Source organism: Equus asinus, chromosome 7 (assembly GCF_041296235.1).
Source record: "Equus asinus isolate D_3611 breed Donkey chromosome 7, EquAss-T2T_v2, whole genome shotgun sequence".
NCBI lineage: Eukaryota > Metazoa > Chordata > Mammalia > Perissodactyla > Equidae > Equus > Equus asinus.
In genome coordinates, this window is record NC_091796.1 from 83,119,657 (window position 1) to 83,139,761 (window position 20,105).

General features: G+C 39.4%; 1 protein-coding gene across 2 annotated transcripts in view; it reads left to right on the forward strand.

Annotated features, from left to right (window-relative positions):
- Positions 1 to 567: 567 nt before the first annotated feature.
- The window catches only part of YLPM1 (YLP motif containing 1), a 62,714-nt gene continuing 43,176 nt past the window's right edge, over positions 568 to 20,105 (forward strand). For both annotated transcript variants that reach the window (XR_011504678.1, XM_014835690.3), the window contains exons 1-4: positions 568 to 1,627; positions 10,825 to 11,061; positions 11,980 to 12,159; positions 12,930 to 13,924. Coding sequence is in view for 1 of the 2 variants with exons in the window: in XM_014835690.3 (XP_014691176.1) it covers positions 755 to 1,627; positions 10,825 to 11,061; positions 11,980 to 12,159; positions 12,930 to 13,924 (2,285 nt within the window). In the remaining variant the exon portion in view is untranslated. The remainder of the gene's footprint in view (positions 1,628 to 10,824; positions 11,062 to 11,979; positions 12,160 to 12,929; positions 13,925 to 20,105) is intronic.

Below are 20,105 nucleotides of genomic sequence, written 5' to 3' on the forward strand. Positions count from 1 at the left end.
TACCTTTTATATGCCTGCAGAAATCCGTGTAGTCTTAAATTCTGTCGTCAAAATAGGTCTCTAATCTTCACAGATTTGTTCCCAGACTTTTTTGTAGACTTGAATAAAGTCTATTCATTTAATTTGATAAAAACTGACATCACAATTTTTCCTCTTTTCATTCAGGACCATGGTAAGGCTCTTCATTACTGCCTGTCTAATTTTATCCCAGTTGGATATGATTCTGTATGGTTCTGTAGTTTTCTTCGTATGAATTCTACATATTTCTTATTAGAGTTATTCCTACTTGTTTCATGGTTTTTGTTGTTGTTGTTGCGATTGTTGCTATTGTGAATGGAACCTTTTTTTTTTTTTTCATTCAAAAATGAAGCCGTGGAGCGATAAGATCTCTACCACCCGCTTCAGCTGTGAGACTCTATGGTTCCTCGGTTCTATGAGAACAGTCTACTCGCACCTACATTATCCCAACCTGAAGGAAGATGGCAACAGAGAGTTGCCAAGCGAAGGGCCGCTCTATCTCGCCTTTGTTCTCCTCTCGGTGGCTACTGCGCAGGCGTAGTCGCCGCAGGACCGTCCCCGCCTTGCCGGTCGCGGGCCCAGCTCGGGAGCGCCGGCGCACTGGCGCGCTCCGTTTACACGCTCCGGGGCCTGTAGGCGCCGCGAGTTCCGGTTGTCGCCGTCGCCGCCGCAGCTCCTGGAGGTCGGTTGCGACGAGTAACGGCGCCGGGACGAGCCCTGCGCCTTCTTCTCCGCTATGTACCCAAATTGGGGCCGGTATGGCGGGAGCAGCCACTATCCGCCGCCGCCGGTCCCGCCGCCGCCGCCGGTGGCCCTTCCTGAGGCCTCGCCGGGGCCGGGGTACTCGAGCTCGACGACTCCCGCGGCCCCCTCCTCCTCGGGCTTCATGAGCTTCCGCGAGCAGCACCTGGCGCAGCTCCAGCAGCTGCAGCAGATGCACCAGAAGCAGATGCAGTGCGTGCTCCAGCCCCATCACCTTCCTCCGCCCCCCCTGCCGCCCCCGCCGGTGATGCCGGGGGGCGGCTATGGGGACTGGCAGCCACCGCCGCCACCGATGCCCCCGCCACCTGGTCCGGCCCTCAGCTATCAGAAGCAGCAGCAGTACAAACACCAGATGCTCCACCACCAGCGAGACGGGCCTCCTGGTTTGGTTCCCATGGAGCTGGATTCCCCCCCTGAATCGCCACCTGTACCGCCGGGGTCTTATATGCCCCCGTCTCAATCTTACATGCCCCCGCCTCAACCGCCACCTTCGTACTACCCCCCGGCCTCGTCTCAGCCCTACCTGCCTCCTGCTCAGCCGTCCCCTTCTCAGTCCCCACCTTCTCAATCCTACCTGGCGCCCACCCCTTCTTATTCTTCCTCTTCCTCCTCCTCGCAATCCTATTTGAGCCATTCCCAGCCCTACTTGCCGTCTTCTCAGGCATCTCCTTCCCGCCCCTCCCAAGGCCATTCTAAATCCCAGCTACTAGCTCCACCACCACCGTCCATCCCTTCTGGGAATAAGACAACTGTCCAGCAAGAGCCTTTGGAGAGTGGGGCCAAGAACAAGAGTGCTGAACAGCAGCAAGCTGCCCCTGAGCCGGATCCCTCTACGATGACTCCACAGGTAAGAAAGCATCTGCCTGAGCGGCATCTTCACCTAGAGGACCCTAAGTGAGCAGGCCTCAGGGCTCTAACCAGTGCTTAGCCTAATTCCAACACACAATGACTAGCTAATTTACACTCCAAAGGATTCCATAAGATTCAGAGGTCTGACATCCCAACTTTTTAATTAGCTAAAGGTGGATTATTAAAAGAGCAGTGTTTGAAGATGTTTCTAGGCACCACAGAGTTGTGGGGTGGCTCAAGAGTTACTTCTCAGATACATTCTTTGGTTTTCTTGCTGTTGCAAAGGGCTTTGTTTTAAAATTGTATTTAAACTAAAATTTCCGTTTGAGAAGCAGCATAAAAAAGAAACTTCTCAAAGGACTGACACTTGAAATGCATATAAACCTTATGACCAGTTAGCTTCTTTAAAAAAATTATTTAAGGGCCGCTGATAGCTGTCAGCTTCCTGAATTAAGAGGTCTCAGCGAATGAAGGATGGAAATCTTGTTCTTATCAGGAGAATCCTAATTATGCTTATAGATACCTATGCAATACATAGAGGAGTGTCTACACATTTGACTCTTTTGGGAGTCTGTTGGTCATTTAATAAGTTGACCCATACATCCTTTTCTCACAGCACTTAAAGATAGCTTTGAGACATACCCAGTTTGCTGCATTGTATTGTTACCATTCACTCCAGAGTAATAAATAGCCTTGGAATTTGGCCAAAGTAAAAAAAAGTTTGTGATATCTCTTCATTCATGAGAGAGCCATTCCTCTAAACTTCTGTTTGAAGTGATAACTTCCCACAGAACAGTCAAAAGTTGATAGGGTAACAGTAATAAATGAATTTTTCCCTTAAAAAAGAAGATAGAGCTAAAGTGGAATAAATCATTTGTTATAATTTCTTAAAATATACACTTCCAGCAATTACTAGTCTACCTAAGGGTCCATAATGAAAGAAACAATCTTTTCATCTACAAGCTCAGATTTAGATATAAAAGAATTCCGGGGGCTGGACCCGTGGCCGAGTGGTTAAGTTCGCACGCTCCACTGCAGGCGGCCCAGTGTTTCATTGGTTCGAATCCTGGGCTCGGACATGGCACTGCTCATCAAACCACGCTGAGGCAGCGTCCCACATGCCACAACTAGAAGGACCCACAATGAGGAATAAACAACTATGTACCGGGGGGGGCTTTGAGGAGAAAAAGGAAAAAATAAAATCTTTTTAAAAAAAAAAAAAGAATTCCGAAAGAAAGGGATGCAGTATTCTCATTTTGCCGTGGTTTGGCGTTAGAAATTAAGAACAGGAGAAAACACTTGAGATGCTGGGGTAAAACAGTAGAATAAGTGATTCTTTTGGCTTACACCAGACCACCACCTTACCAGGTTATTTCCCCCAGATTCCTTTGTTATGGAGACAGAATTTCTGTTCCTCTTCCCACCCTACTCTGAAATTTCCAGTGCTTTTGTTGTCAAACACTGTCAGAGTTGGTCCAAGCCAAAATATGACATTTGTGTCCTCATCTCCACTAGATTGTTTTTCTGGCGTTTTAGACAAGGGAGTTGTTTTTTGGCGGGGAGAGGGAATCAGACCAGTCCTTAACAGAAATGCAAAGAACACTGCTTTTGCTTTTCTGCCTTTGTACCCTTGTCTATAGTGAACTTATTTTAGTGCTTTGAATATTCAGTGCTTCCAGTTCTTTCATGAGAGCCAGAAAGAAAGTGGTGGAAGATGAGGCTTAGGAGGTGTGAACCGGCCTGATCAGGAAGGGCCTTCTAAGCCTGTTTAGGCTTCCTTACTTCTGTCTAGAATTCATCCCAACTTCTTCAGCACTCTCTCTCCTCTTAATGTTGTATTGCTTTCAAGGCACATCTCATATGTCAGGGTCTCCATGAAGCTGTGCCTGAACTCACCTATTTGGTTTGGTTCTGTTCAGGTTGTAAGTCCTTTGCAGACCAGGACTAACTCACTCATCTTTTTATCTCCTGTAGCACCTAGGACAGTGCCTTGCAAATTATAGGCTCTCCACAAAGATTTGTTGAATAAGATAGAAGAGTTGTCAGACTTAGGATAGTTAGTTGACTGGATGATAAACATTTTCTTCATGCCAGTGCCAATCTCTGACAACCTTTTTGCATATTCATTATTCTTTGATTCATATTTAATTTGGGGGTATGTCATTAAAAATTTTTATGGTGAAAGATTTTAAACACACAAAAATAGAGATAATGGTATGATTCCTCCGACATACTCATCATTCAGATTCAACAACTATCAAGGGCCGGCCCCATAGTAGTGGTTAAATTGGGTGTGCTCCCCTTCAGCATCCTGGCTTCACAGGTGAGGATCCCAGGCATGGACCTATGCCACTCATCAGCAATGCTGAGGCAGCGACCCACATATAAAGCGGAGGAAGACTGGCACGGATGTTAGCTCAGGGCTAATCTTCCTCGGCAAAAAACCCCAAAAAGCAGCTATCAAGATTTTGTCGTATTTACTTCACGTAGGCCTTTTTTGTTGTTCTCAGGAAATATTTTAAAGTGAATCTTAGATCTCATGTCATATCATTCCTACGTTCTTAATTAGACATCTTTAAAAAAAAAAGAATCTTTTCTTAGGTAAATACATTATAACACCTAACAAAATTAACAGCAGTTTCTTTGTATCATCTAATACCCAGTCTGTTCAGATTTCCCCTGCTGTCTCATCATACTGATGGAACTAAAAATAATTTCTTGCTATCTTCCATGTTAAAATTTCCCCGTGGAGTCAATGATGTTTTGTTGGTTCAAATCGGAATCCAGTATAGACATTTTTGGGCAGAATAATTCTTTGTTGGGGGGCTGTCTTGTGCATTATAGGATGTTTAGTAGCAACTCTGGCCTCTACCTACTAGATGCCAGTGGTACTCCCACTGGTGACAACCAAAACTGTTTCCAGACACTGCCAAATATCCCCCAGAGGTAAAAATCATCCTCAGTTGAGAACTCCTGATTTAGATCACTCTCTCCTATTCTCTTTTTCTACCCCATGCCATTGAACTTGATGAAAAATCTGTGTCAGTTGTCCTGTAGAATGTCCCACATTCTGGATTTGTCTGCTGTCTCATGGTGTCATTTGACTTGTTCCTCTCTCTTCCGTGTTTTTCGTAAACTAGAAGTTAACTCTGACAGCTTCTTAGATTTAAGTTCGCCTTTTTTTGGCAAGTATACTTCATAATCGAGGTAGTGCTGTTTTCTTCATTTGCAGCCCATGAGGAGGCGCGCAATGCCTGGTTGTCCCACTGTTTGTGAGTGGTGCTGAGATTGATCAGGAGGTGACAGTCTGGTCCCTCCACTGTAAAGCTGCTCATTAATCTTGCGTCTGATGTTTGAGCTAGTGGTTCATCCATCGATGATCTTTGCCAGAGTCAATTATTTCTTCTTTAAGTGGTTGCACTATGGTGATTTTTTTCTGCCATTTCTTCTACATTTACTATATGGAATTCTGTACAGAGAAACTTTCATTCATGAACCAGGACTATTTGATTGGCCATACAGTTAGTATAGGAAAGACACGATAAATACTTGATATTCTTCCATTTAATTTCTATTTGTAGAGTAAAGCATTGTTGATTTAACGGAATATGTCTTTTTTGAAGAATTAACTTTTCTGTGTGTTTAAAGGACTAGGTAAAGTGCATAGTAGTCTTTTTTCATGAATTGTGATTTTATTTATCCTTTTATTCTCAAAACTTAATAAGGTAAAGCTGTTGACTTTGATTAGAGTTTTTAGTCATTTAATGTTCATGTATTTATTGCATCACAGCCATGTGCCAAGTACTGTGCTTAGTACTGGAGTTGCAATGATGGACAAGATAGATATGGTACCTCCCTCATTGACTTGTTCCAATGGGGGGAAAAAGACACTTAATAAGTAATTAAGAGAAGCACAGGATGCTGTGGGATTATAAAATATAAAATATCACTAGTTTGTTCCACAAGGAAACAAGGAAAAGCTTTTTTTAGCTCACTGTTGTATTCACAGTGCCTTGTTCAGGGTCTAGCACCTATTAGGTGAAGAACAAATACTTTTTTAAATGATTGAATATAGCTGGGAGCTCTAACCTAATTGAAGAGGCCTCCCAAGTGAAACCTGAAGAATGGGTAGGAATTAACCAGATAGACTTGAAAGAATTAAGTTCAGTAAAACTTAAAGCTCAGGGTGAGAATGATAGGCACAAACCAGATCAGGGAGGGTCTATGAGGACTTTATCCTAAGGGCAGTGGGAAGCCATTGAAGGATTTTACACAGGCAGTGTTACAGATTGACCTTTCTGAAGCTCAGTCTGCATGCACTGGGGAGCGTGGAATTGAAAGGAGCAAGAGTGATTTAGAGAGAAGGGTTAATAGAATGATCCAGGCAAGAGAGAACAGTGGCTTGGACTTGGATGGTGATAGTGGAGATAGATTGGAAAGACTGGAGAAATATTTAGGCGCTAGAATCCAATTAGAGATTGAGTAGTAGTGGAGAGGGAGGCGTCAAGGATGATTCTGGGTTTCTGGGATAAGCCACTGGGTGGATTGTGATCCCATTTACTAATAAAATAGGAAAACCTAGAGGAGGAGGAAGAACAGGTCTGAGAATGAAGGGAAAATGATGAGTTAAATTTTAGACATATGTACTGAATTTGAGGTCCTTGAGATATAAGATTCCAAATGGAGATGTACAATTGGAAGTTAGATACAAGTCGAGTCTAGAAGTGAGATCTGGGAGACATGATAGACTTGTGAGTCATCAGCATAAAAATGGTATTTGAAGGCACAGAAATAGATGAAGTCTCCTGAGGAGTGTGTGTAGAGTAAGAATAGAGGTTAAAGGACATTGAGCCTTGCCCCATAGAATCACAATATCTAAGGGAACCAACGGAAGAAAGGCCAAACAGATGAAAAATCAGGACAGTGCAGTGCCACAGAAGTGAAGAGAAGATTGTTTCTAGAAGGATGGAGCGGTCAGCTGTGTCATGTACTGCTGAGAGGTCAAGCAAGATAAAGACTGTGAGTTCTCTTTTGCATTTACTGACATGTAGATTATTGTTGACCTTGGCAGGAGCAGTTTCATAGTGATTGAAGCCATATTGCATTGATTTGAGGAGTGATGGAAGGTGAGGAGATGGGGATGGTGAGTATAGACAACTCTTTCAAGAAGTTTGACTGAAGGAGAGAGAAAGAGAATGAGGGCAGGAGCTGGAGGAAGAGGTGAAGTAAAGGAGTTTTATTTTTTAAGATGGGACTAAGATTATCTGGTGACCTTAATTTCTGGAGTAGGATGTGAACCTCAAGCCTGGTGGCATAGTGATGGTTAAGTTTGTGCGATCTGCTCCGGCGGCCCAGGGTTTACGAGCCCAGATCCTGGGTGTGGACCTACACACCGTTCATCAAACTGTGCTATGGCAGCATACCATGTACAAAATAGAGGAGGACTGGCACAGACGTTAGCTCAGCGACAATCTTCCTTATGCAAAGAGAGGAAGATTGGCAACAGATGTTAGCTCAGGGCCAATCTTCCTCACCAAAAAGAAAGAAAGTAAATATATTTTAAATAAATTTTTAAAATGAAAATCCAATTCATTATTTTACCAGGTTCCCCCTCTCCCTCACTTTTAGGATATATGACATGGAACATTTAGTGTTACAGGCATTTGCAATAATCAACCTGGATGGGAAAGGCAACCTTCAAAATTAGTCTTTAAAATATCCCACACGTTCACTTGTCACACACACCCTCTCTCTCCCCTACCCTCCTCCTTTATATTTTCCTACTTGGAAAATCAATTAGTACCTAGTTTATCGCTGTACCTATGGCAAGTGGTCAGTAAGTTCTTACTAAATAAATTAGCACCTTTTTTCGTAATGATATTTGTGAAAAATAGTTCTTATATCCTTTTTACTCCCTTCATTCAGTCTCTTTTTGAATGTCACATGCTATGACTTTCCTTGACCTGTGAACTAACTATATGAAGTTCACCTTCATTAGCAAGTCCAGGCAGGTTTAATTCCTTTCTAAAATAGAGATAAATCACCCTTCTTGGGGTCACTGAGGACATTTCTGAATGATGTCATCGTTATTCATTTTTAGAGCTTTAAAAATGTGCTGAAGCCTAGTCCTAGGATTGAATTAGATCTGGTTCCTGCTATTGGGTTCATAGTAAATAGAAAACGACCTATGGTGCATATTGCAAGTATCACAACAAGTACTTGAGCTCCTACCAAGATTCTTCACCCTAGACTAGGTCTAAGACAAAGATGGGAAGTATGAGAATAAAGTGGGTGCAAATCGATAAAGAATCTGGACGTGTGCGGTCTTCCTGTCTGTAGCCATTGGCTTCTAGTTTGTGATAGACAGTTTGCATGTTTGTATCTTTTAGTGATGCTTTCAAAGCAATTTAAAAAAAGAAACTTTTAACTTTTACTTGAAAGAGACTGAGTTTATTAATTTTTTTAAGCTGAAAGATAAACTTGTTGCTATTTTCAGTACTTTCATAAAATAATGGAAGAAAATTGAAAATGTTTTAATACTACGTCATTGACTGTTATGGTCAGTGTGCTGTTTTTTTATGTTGAACAGTAAAAGTAATTCTATGATTACTGATGATTAGCCAAAGATTATATGTATGATAAACAAAAAAGAACCAGTCATGACCCAAACTTCAAGATGGAGTTAGTTAGATGGCATTTTTTTTCTCAGTGAATTGGAGCAAGTTTCAAGTCATAGAAATGAGTGTCCTAGAAGGGAAGTCCTCAGTTGATCAACAACCGTTTATTGACATCCTACTGTGTGTTCCAACACTATGCTTAAGCACCAGATAGGGTATAAGAAAAGCATAAGATCTCTCTCCCAAGAAGGTTACATTCTATGCATGGGAAAAAAAGATAACAAAAAGTATATTTCGTGAGACAAGAGTATGATGTATATTTTATGCATCTGTTTACATGTGGAAAATTGGAGAGGATATACAGTAAAATATTAACAGTATAGGAAATCCTGCTTATCCAAAGATAATGAATCCCAGTGAACAAAAGTAAAATGAATCCATTTAATGTAGGGACCAAAAGTTTATTGTGAAAAATAAAAAATTTTGATTTAGGACAAAATCTCGAAAAAAGCTCAAAATCATGAAGAACAGCTGAGTCTTAGAATGAACAAAGAATAAATAAAGTATAGATTGGATTTCTTTACTATAATTTTTATGACAAAATTATATGGCAACATTATGTATCATCTTTTATTTTGTTTTTGGATATATTGAAAAAACATTTTAGGGATTTATCAGTTTTCCTGGGGACTAGTTTTCAACCTTAAATATTCATATTATTCTCTTTTGCAGTTTCTATCATAAAAATTCTTTTTGGTTATTAACTGGGAGGACTTCTGCTAGATCCTCAGCTATCAGTAGTGAGTTCCAGAGTTCTCCAACATCACTTTCATAAAATCCTGCGTCCTTATAATTGTAGTAGAAATATGTGCTGTTGTTAACTATAGAAGTCCATAGGGTAGTTCATTAGTGAATATTTTAGTGTTATGACAACTATTTTTTCCTTATACAACCTTGTAACCATAGGGATTACATAATGAATACTGGGATAATGAAGATCCTATAGTTATTTCTGAGTGGTAAGACTTGTTTATTGATTTTAATTAATTAGTTATTGCTTATTTGTACAGTTGATTCTCTTTATTTGAGGTATTTATGTTCTATAAAGTCACCAGGAGTATGAATTAGTGACTACTGAACCACTGCTCCTAGGGGAAATACAGGGTCAGGTTCCTGTGAGCCTCTGGTCACATTTTCAGCAACAAATCAATATGTAACCGTGTTTTATGCATGTTTCTGTTTAAAGGCAGCTTATTTAATATATATTGTTGACTTGTTAACATTGAACTCTTGGCCAGCAGCACTGTAATACGTGCCTGAAGGAAGCTTATCTAACACATATTTCTCAGTAAAGCACATCACAGCCTTCTTGCACTTAGGAAAACTACGTAGCACTTGAGCGCTATGCTTGGGGCCATTTTAAATGTTAAAATCACCAATGAAAAAACATAGAAATGTGGAAAATGTGGTCCTAAGTAGACCATGAAAAGGACACTTACAGTATGACAGCTACATAAAAAGGCAGGGCATGGCCCTGTTCTCCCTCAGGGGACATGCAGGTCAGGCAACTCCAATTTTTCACTGCTGTATGCATGTCTAGAAATGACTGCCAAAGCGCCCTGAGTATTGATTGGAGTCAGAAATATATGTTGGCAAGTAGGGATATCTACAAGTACAGAATCCCATAAATAAGGAGGATCAGCTATATTTTCTTTCTTTCTTTCTTTTTGGTGAGGATTCATCCTGAGCTAATCTATTGCCAATCTTCCTCTTTCTTTTCGCTTGAGGAAGATTAGCCCTGCCTAACATCTGTGCCAGTCTTCCTCTACTTTGTATGTGGAATGCCTCCACGGCGTGGCTGATGAGTGGAGTAGATCTGTGCCCGGGATCTGAACCTGGAGAACCTGGGCTGCTGAAGTGGAGCATGCATAACTTTAGCCACTAAGCCACATGGCTGGCCCTTGGCTGTATTTTCTAATTTTGTTCCATGTTAAACTTACGATTTTTAAAAGTGGAAGCACAATACAAGGTTCCAGAAAATTAAATTACAGTATAATTTGGAAGGCAAAGTGAGACTTTTAAAATAAATAGAAAGCATTTTAAAACGGTATATTCTCTTTTATGCATATATACTTGGGTATGGCTAGACTAGTGATACAACAGGTATTTAAAAGAGGGAAGAGTGCTGGCAGAGAGAGAAGAGGTAGGACTGTTGGGTTATGTTCATTAATTATAAGACCTCCATGGATAAATCCGAAGCAACTGAAGACAGGTTAAAAACAGGTAGCTGTGAATACTGAAAGGATTTACTCTGATCTTTTATCAGAAAGACTGCTATCACCTCCAAAAGCATGTGTTTTAAGAGAGTAGAGAAATATGTTGAATTAACATGTATGGTTTAACTTAAATGTATAAATTTAGGGGAGGAATTGAAAGATCTTGTTTGCTTATTTGCCTTTCTCAACCCAGCTTTGGCTTTTCTTACTTATACACACGTGAACACAGACACAAATGTAGCTCCAAGTTGTAGATATGCAGGATTTTCAAGTAAAATTCTCAAAAATGCTTTCTGTTGTAGGAACAGCAGCAGTATTGGTATCGACAACACCTGCTTAGTTTGCAGCAGAGGACAAAAGTGCATTTGCCGGGGCACAAAAAGGGTCCTGTTGTAGCAAAGGATGCACCCGAGCCAGTAAAAGAAGAAGTTACGGTACCTGCCACCAGTCAAGTACCAGAACCCCCTCCGTCTGAGGAGCCCCCGTTACCACCTCCTAATGAGGAGGTAGCACCTCCTCTCCCACCCGAAGAACCCCAGGTAACCATAAAATTAATTGTTGGTGTTTATTAAATTATTCAGCTTTTTTCCTGATTCATTTATATACACCTTTGTCATAAATGGATATATATTTTCATGTTTTAAGAACATGGAAAATTCCGTTTATGGAATAATCAGACGCATGCCTTACCATGTTTAGAAAAGGCATTTTTTCATAGTTTAAGTGAGAGTGAAGAATTAGACACTCCTCTAAATTGAGTATAAGCACTAAAGGGATGCCAGGGTGTTTTCATATTGGCACTTCAAGGCGATAGTTAAGAGCTTCAGTTTGTATTGTCAGACTGCCCAGGCCGTAATCCAGGGACTGCCACTTGTTGGTAGTGACTCTCAGCAGCTTAGTTAATCATTCTGTGCTTCAATTTCCTCATTGCAAATTGGGTATATTCAAATAGTAGCTATCTCATAGAGCTGTTGAAGCATTAAATGTGATAATCCTTGTTGCTTAGTATACTGACTGCACAAGGAAAGTTCTCACGTTGGTCCAAAGGTCATTGTTCCCCCAAGAGCCTTATGTGGAAACTATTGAACCATAGTGATTACACTGTAGTCCATTGGTGGAAAGTGAATAAGAAAGAGATTTCTCATAGAGTGAAAAGGATAGTAACTGTAGATTACTTTGTCGGGGAAATAGTGTCCTGTTTAGGAAGAGTGAGATTTGTTAGTCCAGTGAAGACTATGGAATTAACAAACTCCTTTGTATTAGTATCCATGATCAAAGTATAAATAAAGCTAGATATGTTATCTAAATATAGAATAGCTTTTCTCAACCAGCCAGAGTTGTAGGAATTCTGGATTTTATAATACAAAACAGTACTTCATATAAAATATTCAGTTTCTTATTAATTTGGTTGCTGTTTTATGACCTGCATAAAAATGTATCTTCTCTTTTATCTTTAGTCTGAGGACCCAGAAGAAGATGCCAGATTAAAGCAGTTGCAGGCTGCAGCAGCACACTGGCAGCAGCACCAGCAACATCGAGTCGGCTTCCAGTATCAGGGAATAATGCAGAAGCACACTCAGTTACAGCAGATCTTGCAGCAGTACCAGCAGATTATACAGCAGCCACCACATATGCAGGCGAGTGCTTCCTCAGCTGACTCATGGGAAGTTGCCCCAAGATGTTTAAAGAATTTCTTATTACTGGAAGAGATTTAAGTGAGAAGAGGAAGGATATCAAATGTTGACAATTAAATGTTTTGCAATGTTTCCCACATTACCTGGGGGCTTGGGAAGTGTGGTATTATGGAAACGCTCTTGGGGAGAGGCAGGTATAGTGGAGTCTTCTGATCATGTCAGCCTAGGCAGATGTTAGATACCGCTGCTAAGGGATTTAAGAACCAGGGATTCTTATGTAGCTTCGAGTTAACCTATGTTTTAACTACAGACCACTACAGTAACAGACAAGGAAAAATCCACTAAAAAGATCAAAGCAACCACCACAAAATACCTAAGCAAATACACCATAAAAGATGAAATGACTTAAATACTTCTTTGTCTTCTATCTTTGAGATATAGACTTGTGTCTATATATCTATAATAATAGATCATTTTTTAAGTTTGTAAAATGATCCATAGTTAAAAGCTTGAAAAATACTTATTGCTGAGATAGGTATTTGCTTTAGTGTTTGGTTGATTTTTTTCAACTCCGTGATAACTTTCATAAATAAGTCAAAGGAAGAAAGAAGAATGATCATTGTTAAAAGGATTTAACAAGCTTATCCTTAGCCTCCCGAATTCTTTAGTGTTTTAGTGTCCCACGACTTCAAATGCCCTTGATTCATTAATATTTTAACTTATGATTCTCTTATATGAATGTCTTGAAATAATTTTTATCCCTTTATTTGTAGACCATGTCTGTAGATGTGCAGCTGCGGCATTATGAGATGCAGCAGCAACAGTTTCAACATCTCTACCAAGAATGGGAGAGAGAGTTTCAGCTGTGGGAGGAACAGCTCCATTCTTATCCTCATAAAGATCAGCTTCAGGAGTATGAGAAACAGTGGAAAACATGGCAGGGACATATGAAAGCCACTCAGAACTATCTCCAGGAGAAAGTCAATTCATTTCAGAACATGAAGAACCAGTATATGGGGAACATGTCTATGCCACCTCCTTTTGTTCCATATTCTCAGATGCCTCCACCTCTACCAACAATGCCCCCTCCGGTATTGCCTCCATCATTGCCACCACCAGTGATGCCCCCTGCCCTACCTGCTTCAGTGCCACCACCTGGCATGCCCCCACCTGTGATGCCACCTTCCCTACCAACCTCTGTGCCCCCACCTGTGATGCCTCCATCTCTCTCTTCAACAGGGCCACCACCAGTTCTTCCCCCACCTTCCCTCTCTTCTGCAGGGCCACCACCAGTTCTTCCCCCACCATCTCTGTCTTCAACGGCACCTCCACCTGTCTTGCCCCTCCCACCATTGTCTTCAGCCACACCTCCTCCAGGAATACCTCCCCCTGGGGTTCCACAGGGGATGCCTCCTCAGTTAACAACAGCCCCAGTTCCACCAGCCTCTGGTTCTCAGAGTTCACAAGTTCCAGAGAAACCTAGACCAGCACTGCTTCCCACTCCTGTGTCTTTTGGTTCAGCCCCACCCTCCACTTACCATCCTCCATTGCAGTCAGCTATTGGCCCATCAGAACAAGTGAATTCTAAAGCTCCTATGAGCAAATCTGCTCTGCCATACGGTTCATTGTCATCTGAGCAAGGACTTGGGGAGTCTTCGGCTGCTCCGTCTCAGCCAATCACTGCAGTCAAGGACATGCCAGTGAGGTCAGGTGGACTGCTTCCAGATCCTCCTAGAAGCAGTTACTTGGAAGGTCCAAGAGGCCCAAGGTAGGTCTGCCTTTTTTTGGTTTGGTTTGGCTTTTTTGTTGATTTAGGCTGAGTAGGCCTTGATGGTATAAAAACCTTCATTTATACAATTTTTATATTCTCTTTATACTTCTAATTTGTGTACATTCCTGGTATACAGTTAATAATGTTAGTGTTGTTCACTTATTAGACATGACGTAATGAAATCTAGAAATGGTAACGTGGCCCATTTCTTTAATGTGACTGCTTTTATGCTCTATGTAGAGATCATAGTCCAGGATAAATGTAGTGTTTTAGAATAACACTTATCAATTTCTTACTGACTTTTCAGCTTCAAAAATGATATTTATTAAATTTATTTATCTTTTTTTGCTTTTCGTTTATTTGACAAATAACTGAATTGGTAACTTCTCTTTGTTACATAATATACTATCTGTTGGAGATAAAGATGAATAAGCCAATATTCTAATAAAATAAGGCAGTGAAATTTAATGTAAGGGTAAATAGGACTTTTATTTTATCCATTTGTTCAGCAAACATTTATGAAGTTCCCGCTCTGTGCTTACAGCAGTGAATATAACACAAAATCTCTGCCCCCGTGGAGCTTAAATATCCTTTATATTTTCCTCAATTTGGGAGGTGTTTTTCTTTTGTCTGAACCACCTTTTTATTTAGAAAAGCACACAGAAAAATTTACTAGTATTTCTAAAGTTTTTCTCTTTACCTTTTAAAAAGTGTTAAATTCATTTTTCCAAGTTTGTAAAAGTATATTTTTCTTCCCAGGTTGACCTAAATAATAATTTTGCTATAGAAAAACATTTTCAATCAGATTTTTTTCCAATTGAAAACTGTAGTAGAATACTCTATAAAACATTAAGACAGTGCAGAAAACTAGTTGAAAAAAGTAAAAGTCACCTAATTCCACCATCTGGAGATAATTTTTAAAATATATGTCATAAAAATGGGATCATACTGAGTATATTGTCTTACAACTTGCTTTTTCCACTTATCAGTACATTACTTAGTTTTTCACCTCAGTGTCAATGGATCTACATCATTTTTAATTTAAACTTAATTTCAGCATTTGAAAACAAAATATCTTTTATTTGTTCCTCAAGTTTATAATTCTGAAAACTACATGGCACAAAACTCCATCCACAGTCAAAGCTAATTAATTAGAGGCAATTGACATGAATTCCTCTGGGTCCCAGAAGCCTTGCCAGAGGCCTTCCATGCATTATTTCATAGGGTCTTCTCAACAACCTGTGAACTTGGCAGGTTCATACCCTCCATTTACTCCTTACAAACTGGGACTGAGAGGACTGGGTAACGTGCTCAGGATCATGTAACTGGGGGAGTAGAACCTGAGTTCATTCCCAGTGAGAGCTGAGTCCACAGGGTCCTCAGAGCAAAAGAACTAAGTAAGCACTGTATTTAATGTCATGATTCAATGATATTCAGTTATACTGTCAGTGATTACAAATACATTTGTAGTCTTGATTTATTTGGCATGTGTGTATTTTCTTGATTTGAATTCCTACTTATCTCCTGGATGGAGCATTGCATTTTAGATCTGGTGACTAATTTGCTATCAGAGAAGTACATTCTTAACACTTCATGAAACAGATTTTCTGCTTCCCTTTTTTCTATCGTGTTAATGTTTTCTCTCTTTTGCCTACCAAATCTTGACTTTGTAAGTTTAGGTCCTATTTAAAGTTCTTTCTTGCCTCAACGTACAGTTAATAACTTCAATGTTAGGAGGCTCTTGGCAGCTATCTGGTGCAGTATCCCCACTACAGCAGCTCACATTTGTGGTGCATTTTAGTTTGTCATCCTGGGTCTTTCACATACTACCTTATTTGTTCTGCTCAGTGATCTCATGAGGTAAATAGATAAGGGAAGCTGAGATTTGGAGAGGTGATAAATAAATTGCCACGGATGACATAGCTATTAAATGGTTGAGGTAGGATTAGAATCCAAGGCCTTCTAATTCACTTTCAAGTCAGTTGTACTTCTTGTGACAAGCATTTGATGGACTCTGCTTGAACATTGGCACTGTGATAAGGAACGCTGCCGTGTAAGATGTTGACAATTCTCTACCAAAGTTTGTTTCTTACATTGAACCTAAATATGTTGCTGTAACTTCTACCTGTTGATTCTACATCTGCCTCTGTGGTGCAACACATGATGAGTTATCCTATCCTTGTTCTTCAGAGTGTTCCTACAGTTATTTAAAGATCACCCTCTAGTCTCCCTGACCCTGCCTTACCCACTCTGCTCTGCCATCACATAAACTCAGATTCTTTTCTTTTCACACTAACATTGGTGCTAGCCTCTTCTTGCTGTACTTCTTACTGTCCTTTGAAGGGCCTTTGGTTTGTGATTCTCCTTCAGAATGAACACTTACTTCAGATGCAGAGGACCGCAGACCTCTTACCAACTTCGTTATGAGTAACATGTTTATATGGCCGAACAAATTGCTTTTTTTGGGTCAGCACTCTCAGAGTACTGACTGATGTTGAGCTTAAGATCAGTTTGACTTCTCAGGTCTTTTTCACGTTAGCTGTTATTAAGCTAAGTCTCTCTCATCCCGAACTTGTGCAGTTGTGTTTTGTTTTTTTCTTTTTCTAAGACTTTATCTTTACATTTCATCTAATTAGGTTTAGGCCAACATTCTAGTCTGCTGAAATCTTGATGAATGTTGGTTACATTGTTTTAGGTGTGAGATATCCCTCCCCAGCTTTTTCACCTGCAGCTTTGATAAGGGTGGCTTTTTTTGGTCCTGGAATTAGATCCTGCTCACATTCTCTACCTTGTTTTAAAAAAAAAAATCTCACTGTGTCATTGCCATTTCTATTACTCTTCTATTTCTTTTGCTCACTTAGTGCATATAAAGTGTAGTGTGTGACTATGCCCAGGCGTAGTTCTTTTATCTCTCTTGTAACTAGGTAAAAAAAAATATCAGTGGGAAGCTGGTTAGTAAGTGAAAGAGACTGAGGAAAGAATAATCCACACTGTTAAGGAAGCTTGTGAATTTCTTTTATTAGTTGAATTCAGGTTTTGCTATAAACACATAACTGATATGGTAAGCCACTCTGTTTTTTAAAAAAAGCTGTGTAGAAAAACAAGAATTCAGAACACAGATAACTGATTTACCAGTAGCACACTATTAAAATACTGTAAATTACTTTGAGCTTTTGAAAAATCCAGATTTAGGCTGCTTTCTAAAAGCTGTGAAGGTTTCCAAAAAGTCAAATGACATAACTGCATCACGTGTAAATAGCATACCACATTGTTGAGTGTCTAGGGCAGCTGTTTTAAACTGTGTGTATGTGTATTATTGGATTCCTCAAGTCTTCTAGGAGACTACTGCTGCTCCCATGCACTGTATTGTCAGTGGATGTTGGTTTCCCAGAAGCTTTTATTTTTCAGTAATAAAACTTACTTATTGAAGGGTAACATACAGAGATGTGCACAATCGGAAGTGTATAGCTTAGTGAATTTTCACACAGTAGGCACAACCATATTATCACTACTCAGATCAATAAATAGGAATTACTGGTGTCTGAGAAGTCCCCCTCACACTCCTTCCCATTTTCCCTCACCCCGAGGATAACCACTGTACCAACTTTTTACACCACAGATTAGTTTTGACTATTTTTGAACTTTATTTAAATGGAATCATACTCTATGTACCCTTTTGAGTCTGGCATCTTTCACTTGACATTATATTGTTAGATCCATCCATGTTGTGTAAAGCTGTAGTTTGTTCATTGTCATTCCTATACAATGTTTCATTGTATGACTATGTCTCAATCTGTTTATCTAGTCTACTGTTGATGGGCATTTAAGTTTTTTTGGTTATTATGAAAAACATTGCTATGTGTCTTTTGGTGCTGTATATCCCTTTAGATACATGCACTTGTGTGTGTGTGTTTGTGTGTGTGTGTGTGTGTGTATTTAATTTTGTTTAGATATATACCAAAGATTGGAATTGCGTGATCTTAGGATATGTATATGTTCTGGTTGATAGATGTTGTAAAACAGTTTTCCAGAGTGGTTGTGTCACTTTACACTCTCACCAGCAGTGTTTCTGTGTTCTTGTTTTTTGTATCCTCACCAACACTTGGTGTTGTTAAATTTTTAAGCTTGAGCAATCTTGGTAGATGTCTAGTGGTATTGTAATATGGCTTTAATTTATACTTCCCTGATGATGAATGAGGTTGTCTTCCTTTCCATTTGATTATTGTTCAGTCGGATTTCATCTTTTATGAGATGCTGATTCAGGTTTTTGCCCTGTTTTTCTATTGGGTTATGTTTTTTTCTTACTGATTTGTAGTTCTTTGTATATACACTAGATATATCAATTCTTTGTCCATTACATGTCTAGATTGTCTTGACTGTTTCTCACTCTGCAGTACTTTCTGCTTTCTTATCCCTCAGTATACCAGAAAAGTAGTCTTCACCATTTACCATCCAGGTCCAATGGACCTTTTTTATTTTTTAAATTTTACAGTAACTTTACAAATAATTTACAGAAGTAAGAATAAAGGGATAGTGAAAAACAGCTTATGAGATGCTTTAATAAAAATTTTAAAAGAGTAATGCTCTTTGCATCAAGTACATTTTGGCACACAAACATCATAAAAGGTGAAATAAATCTGTCACAAATACTTTTAGCAAAGCAGAATGGTCCAGGTTCTTGCCACAAAATATTATGTGATAAGTCCTTTCTGTTTAATAACTAAGTGGATGGCAATACCACATTTTCTTTCTGTCCGTAGAAATATATTGTTCACTCATCGAATCTTGAGTTTAAGAATATTCATCTGGGATGTTATCATCTGAGGACTCATAGTTGGAGATTTCACGTACATAATCAGTTTCACATCTTTATTGGACCTTAGAGTGCTGCTGTCTCTGCATTTATCTTTTGATTCATGTAACAATTTTGACACAACAGCTTTGTCACTTTTCTTTTCTTTGTCATTATAGTCAGGAAATGAAAATTTCTGAATTCTCAATTGCACTTAATGAAGCCTAAAAGCAGGCTGCAATATTCTGGGCAACGCAAGGGGAGCGGGGGTGAAGCTGACTTCACCTTTGTTTCCTCCTTCTAGGCAGTCATCATTCTTTCGTTTTCTTTGTATTTTAATATTCTTTAGCTTATAGTTGGTGATAATTGATAAGTAATGAGTAATAATGAATTCTAGGATAAAGAAATCACAGTGTTTCAAGATATAGAAAAAAAATCACTAAAATCCCATAATGTCTTAGATTTATGAAAGGATCTAATGGACCCATATGGTAATTGCAAGATAATATGTTTTGTTCTGTATTTAAAAAGGTAAATTTTCTCTTTGTTCTTGGGAAGGCCTGTAAAAAAAAGTCATGAAATATCAATCCTTACAAATAGAACTGTTTAAAAAACCAACAACTCCAAAACTGTAATTGGATGCAGTGAACCCAGATAAAGCCCAAGGGTTAATGATGTCTTTTGATTAATAGAAATCCTTGATTTTAATTTAGTAGTACAGTTTCTTGATCTTTTCCTTTATGGTTAGTGCTTTTTTGTGTCCTGTTTAAGAAATCTTTGTTTAGTCTAAGGCCGTAAATACATTATCCTATTTTATCTTCTATCTTTTATTGTTTTATCTTTTATTTTTAAATCAACAATCCGTATAGAAATGAGTGTTTTTGTTAATGTATGGTATGAGGTAGGGGTCAAAGTTCCTTTTCTGTATGGCTATGCACTTGACCCCAGAACAATTTATTGAAAAAACTCATGCTTTCCTTACTAGTTTGCAGGGTCTCCTTTACCAATAGGCCAAGTGACTATATGTTTAGATGTTTTACTGGCCTTTATTCCTTTGGTTTGTCTGTTCTTGCATCAGTGTCATACTGTTTTAATTATCGTAGCTTTATGGTAAATCTTGAGATCTCTTAGTGCAAGTCCTCCAGTTCTGTGTTTTTACATCAGAGGTTCGCAAACTTTTTCTGTGAAGGGACAGATGGTAAATATTTCTAGGGTTCGTGGGCCGTATTTTGTTGCTGTCAAATATTTTTCTTTCTTTCTTTTCCTTTCCTTTTTTCACCTTTAAAAATGTAAAAAATCGGGGCTGGCCCCGTGGCCAAGTGGTTAACTTTGCACTCTCTGCTTCGGCGGCCCAGGATCTCACTGACTTGGATCCCGGGCGCAGAC